This window comes from Henckelia pumila, chromosome 2 (assembly GCF_033568475.1).
Source record: "Henckelia pumila isolate YLH828 chromosome 2, ASM3356847v2, whole genome shotgun sequence".
Lineage (NCBI taxonomy): Eukaryota > Viridiplantae > Streptophyta > Magnoliopsida > Lamiales > Gesneriaceae > Henckelia > Henckelia pumila.
Window position 1 is genome coordinate 83,162,315 of NC_133121.1, and position 5,954 is coordinate 83,168,268.

Sequence of the window (5,954 nt, forward strand, 5' to 3'; positions counted from 1 at the left end):
GTTTTGGTTGATGTTGTCTCTGATGTTTTTATTCAAACATATTAAATTTTTGAATCTGTCTATCATATGATGTCGATATCTTACAAAATATACGATATATTAATGTCTCACAATCATATATCAAGTTGTTCAATTTGATTGGCCTACTTGGGCTATGAATTTGGTGTTGCCTGTCGGCTCTCAAACAAGTGGGATATTGTTAGGAATATTTCCTATAAGCCAAAGGTTGGCCTGTTAGGTTTTGAGAGTCTCAAGCTCATTATAATTTTATGACATCTATAAATACATTATGTCTGAGTCAAATTATTGATTAAAAATATTGACACACAATTCATATCACACAGGACATCTCAAATCTCTCTAATCATCAGACAAAATAGATACCAAGTAGCATTGTTGTTGAGCTCGAAGATCTGATCAAGTTGTTTGGACTAGAGGATTATCATCTTTCAGATCTTCATTTGATTCACGATGATCTCTCTGTGTGCCATTTAATATGCACTATTTAAATAAATCTAGCACAATCGTTCGTCTCCGATTATAGAATATTGAAAAAAATTTATATCATACCACATGTAACCTATTTTTATGATGTCGGTGGATGAAAATACATCAGAATATGTTTTTTTTTTTATGATGTCAATGGATGAAATTCCCAAGTCGGAAAATCTTGACAATTTGAAATAAGAGTATGGCACTATAATATATATTTTGAAACAAGTGATAGTAGGGATTGCAAACCAAACCAACCAAATCGATTTTTATTTCAATAGCACAAAAAGACGTCTTATGTACTACATGTGCGGATTATGATACGATATGAGCCTCTAGGTATTGTTGTTGGCAAGCTCAGATGAGGAAATTTTTCACTTTCAAGCTTTCAACCATATCCTTCAAGCTCACCTCGAAAGGCGTGAAGACGATGCCCAAATCTCGTGCTCTCTTGTTGCATACCTGGTATGATGGATCTCCTGCAGGACTGCACCCACAATGAACTGGTTAGCATTTGTAGAATACGAGTATGAAACCATCATATAAAACATTAACCGATCATTTAGAGAAATATTATGTTGCTCTTGAATAAGAAATCCTACAAGAGAATTGTATATATGTCTCAAACATCGTTTTCTTGTCTTTTTTTTGTCTCAGCTGGTAAAAAGGGTGATACATAAAAGATTTGAACTTTGATCAACTTGCATGATGTTTGAACAAGATCCAATCCTGGGAATCATGCATGCATATATACTTCATACCGTTGAGAATAACACGATCATTGCGAGCTACACGGTTAGTAGTTAAAATAATAACTTCATTTCAAGCTGCATTCAATAGGTTATCACATCCAAATGGTTAGTGAGTGGAACTTTAATTTTTTTAAAATAACTTACATTTTAGGCACGTCCATGGAAGGATAGAGCTTCTGCAAAATCTCCAAAGCTTCCGAACGAGTTAAGGCTCTTTCGACCAAAAGGTATCTGCCACTCGCTGAAGGATTCTCAAACCCCAAAATATGTGCTTGAGCAACATCTCTAACATCTACCAATCGATAGGATGGGACTCCTCCCTTTCCTATGATAGAATATGATCAGTTTAATGCTCAATATATATTTGAATTGTCAGAAAGACAATCAAATCAATCATTTGGCATACCTTTGATCAAGTTCAAGAAAGCCTCGGAAGTGTAGTTAAGGGTTGGCTGAAGGATAGGACCGATCACGTATCCAGGATTCATTGCTACCAAGTCGATTCCATTTTCTTTAGAGAATTTCCATGCAGCTTCCTCTGCCAGTGTTTTCGAGAGGCAATACCATAACTGCTAGAATGAGGTATGATGTTTGGATCAAAAGAATTCCCAATTTCTTTTTTTATGTTACATTCTAAAATTTGTAAATCTCAATTTACTTTTCAAGAAACTGTGTACTGCACTCAAATTTGCGAGGTATTTTAATAGAAAAAAACCTGAGCAGAGTCAAAATCATCAACATCCTTTAAATTTCCAATCTTGAAGTTGAAATTCATTCTGGATCTCGATGAGTCCATGAGGGATAAGAATTTGAAGTAGAAAAAATTTTAAAAAAAAATTGTGCTATTCTCACAAGTACAAACCTTGATTTCTTCACAGAATACTGGATCAGAAAACCATGTTTCATCGACTATAACATCGGGGCCTTTGGGGCTGCGATTGAACGCAACTGCAGCTACAGAGGATGTTAGAACTACTCTTGTAACAGATGATTCTCTGCTGCATGATTTTAGGACATTCAAAGTTCCCTTCACTGCCGGTTCTATTAGTTCTACCTAAACCGATAACATAAATAAATTAAGAATTTAGTTTTTCAAAAGATTCAGGACAAACACTCTGTGTAAATCCAAGAAAAAATTGAAAATGATCTAAACACTGTTCACGTTCATCTAAATGAACATTGAGAATGATCTGAACTAGGTCACCTCAAAAAGTATAATAATCCACCTGAGTATAACTTGAAAAATTAACATCGCATGAATCAGGCACAAGGAAGAAAGACCATCAACCTGTGGGTCGGCTGTCTCAAAGAAAGCTGGTGAGGCTGTGTGAAAGACGGCTTCACAACCAAGAACCGCGGCATCAAAAGATCCATCTTCAATTAAGTTGGCTTCGAACAAGTGTAACCTCTCATCAGCTCCCTCGAGTTCTTTCAAGTGGGCTACTTTATTTGGATCACCTGCGTTCAAAGTGCTTAAACAATTGTTGATAGCAGACACGTCGTGAAGAATCTTACTCAGGGATACAACCGAGATAAGTTCTTTGTGTGAATGCAGCAGTATTTACTTAATTCAGTCACTTGATTCTATTATGCAAGATATACCAATTTAACTACATCTATGTACGATCCGAAGAACGTAGGATTTTCTGCTCCTGATCAACGCGAACAACAGCAGAAACATCACGGATTTCTTACTAAAATATATCTTTCACCTAAACTGATGAAGCAGACTCGAAACAGCAAGGCATATACATTTTTCATATACCAGACATGAGAAAATTGTGATTTAGCTTCACATATTTCACATCATTAGATTTACAGCAATGCTTCAAGCCAAAAGGAACGAATTCATTGAATGAAGAATTCAAAACTCTATCCATAAAAAATGGCCGTATACGGAACCTTCCTCATATATCTTAGTTTTATTATATGTTTTTAATTATTTGCTTTTTTTTTTTTGAAGAAATTTTTTTGTTTGCTTTTCAAGATCTCAGATGCAAAATTGTAACAAACATTACGAATCTACTAATTATCTTCTGTCACATCCAAAAAGGTAAGAAAGCAAAACTTTTCATGAGTCTGAATAAACAAAATAGTAATGAAATTTCACGGTTTCAAAGAATCACAGATTGCATCCAAAACCAACATTAACTCTTAAGATAATCAAGAAATAATCCGTCCAAAAAAGATAGAGATTATAACTACTGACTGAGGCTTCTAACAGTGGCTTTGACAGTGTAACCCCGCTGAAGAAGAAACTTAACTAGCCATGAAGCTACGTAGCCCGATGCTCCAGTCACGCACACTGCTTTGCCCTCTCCGCTCATCCGATCACTCAGCTAATTTCTTGCGCCTTTGCGTGCTTAATTTTATCTTAAGTTTGGAGCTGCAGACGGGTCGGTTTTCAGTTAGACCATGCCCTTGGTCAGGTCTGCTGGAGACCACACAAAATTAAAGCTGTCAATTCCCGCAAACTTGGAATTTTTTATTTTTTTTTTATTTTTTTAATTTTTTTTTACCTTTATATATATATTGTTAATGAAATTTGTTATTTCTATTGTATTACATATTTTATATAAAATTTACACGTGTGAAATCAATAATTAAAAATTTTATTATTATATTTCTATTAAAGTTCGTGGGATGATGGGCCCGCACGCCTACACATGCGAACGGTAGGTTTTTGATGAACCAACGGTGGGTTTTTGGTGAACCAACCCGCCGTGCGATGAGTTGATCCGTCTGAAATCCGTACACAAAATCACAATTCCACCGCTTGGGGAAATTTATAGAAATATTGATGACCCCACGTCGCACAAATAAATAAATTTTTTTTTTGTATTAAAATATAAAAAAAAAAAACAACAGAGAATGTTTTTAATATTTAGAGTTTTATGTACGATTTTTGTAGCTAGTATTTTTAATGGGTTAAACAAATCATTCTGAGGGGCTAGCTTAAGTTTCTGATTGTGTGCAACATAATATATGAATATTATTTATATATATATATATATATATATATATATAGGTATGGGAGCAGTCCTCTCCACATAATTGAGAAGAAAATGAAATGGATTGAAAAGAGAAAAAAAAAAGTGTAAATTGATAAGAATAGAAAGAACATGGGTGATTGGAGGGGTATTTTTGGATTAAAAAAATACAGACCAAGACACCAAAACAGTTTTTTTAAGGTTCTCAGTATTAATAGCAGACGATGCACACGCGATGCGTGTGTTAAATAACCAAACCACATTAAAAACAAATAACAATATAAACACTATTATTCATTACATTATTGTCATCTCACTCATTTATTACAAATGTAATGTCCTTGTACCCGCTTCTAAAATGTCTTAAATTGTACTTCATATCTCCAATCATGCACATATCTAAATCTAAACAGTCAAAATATGTCCATGATGCACATCTGTTGGGTTGAATGCTAAGCCAGAATTCTGTACCGCTAGCACTATGTAGCGAACCAACATTGGAAAACCGAGTGAGTTAGTGCATCAACCATGGAAAGTGTGTCTCGAGCTCTAATGTTGCTCGACCTGCTCATTTGGGAATCATTTGCAATAAATTGATGTCATCACGTGACAAATAACTACTAAAACAAAATACATACTTATTCCAAGTAACACTATAGGGAATAAAAAAATTTATATTAATTTGTACATCATACATGTTTAGTTGTGCCTTGCAACATGTTGAAAAAATAGTAAGATATAAATATTCAAAGCATATATGCACTTTATTAATCGAATTTCATACCAAGTTGTGTAAAGATTTTGTCTAACCAATCATCTACCATGCTCCAATTAATTGACCATTTCATTAAAAAAAAATTGCACTTATTTTGAAGATTTAGTACATAGAATAATTTTTTAACTCCCACTGAAATAAAAAATAAAAAAAAGGTATTTGAGCATTTTAAATTATACAAAATAATAACTTACTGTGACTAAAAAACTCAACACCACAACAAAAGTGTGCCTAAAACTCAAAAGAACACCCTATTTTATTAAGAGATCAAATATAAATATAAACTCCTAAAAAGCTAAAAATGACGGCAAGCATATCGTATATGCATCGCAAAAAGCTATACAATAAGGTATATCATATTCTCGATCTAGTTCCTTAATGGATTAATTGACATCGCCTCATTATTTTAGTTTTACCTTGACTGAAACTAAGATTACACATTTTGGGTAATGGGATGATGCTACATATGTTTTTGTCCATTCGTAGAAAACAATCAGCTTTCATAAACCAAACCAAGGGAGTGATACTCTTTTTGAGTTTGAGAAACAAAAGCTATTTGTTAGACGTATATAAAATTTTAGAATAATATCCAAACTGATATCTCTTACCCAGGAAACCCAAAAAATATTGTAAGTTGATAGGAAGAGGGATAACGCAAATGATCTCACCTAAGTTTATGTATATGACTTTCTTTCTACGGATTTAATGAATTGCAGTTTGCACCCTTTGAATCTTTGATCTCTCCACTTCCTCTGCTGCAGCGTTTCTCAAGCTTATTTTGGAAATTCTCGATACCAAAAAGTATGGCCACGGAAGAAACAATTCATAGTTATACACACTTGCTATCTGAAATTTTCAAGATATTAACCACTTTAACAAAATAGTTTAGTATGATAAATGAATTTTTTAATAGTAATCTTTTTTATACTTTAGAGCAATATTAAT

At 33.6% G+C, this 5,954-nt stretch overlaps 1 protein-coding gene across 1 annotated transcript; it reads right to left on the bottom strand.

Annotated features, from left to right (window-relative positions):
* Window positions 1-664: 664 nt before the first annotated feature.
* LOC140881269 (phenylacetaldehyde reductase-like) lies at window positions 665-3,671 on the bottom strand. Its single transcript, XM_073286446.1, has 6 exons — window positions 3,454-3,671; window positions 2,533-2,702; window positions 2,107-2,298; window positions 1,651-1,813; window positions 1,389-1,569; window positions 665-979 (listed from the first exon to the last, which is right to left on the bottom strand). Exons 1-6 carry the CDS (start codon window positions 3,569-3,571, stop codon window positions 850-852), a joined length of 954 nt encoding a protein of 317 aa, XP_073142547.1. The 5' UTR covers window positions 3,572-3,671; the 3' UTR covers window positions 665-849.
* Between the last annotated feature and the right edge of the window lie 2,283 nt (window positions 3,672-5,954).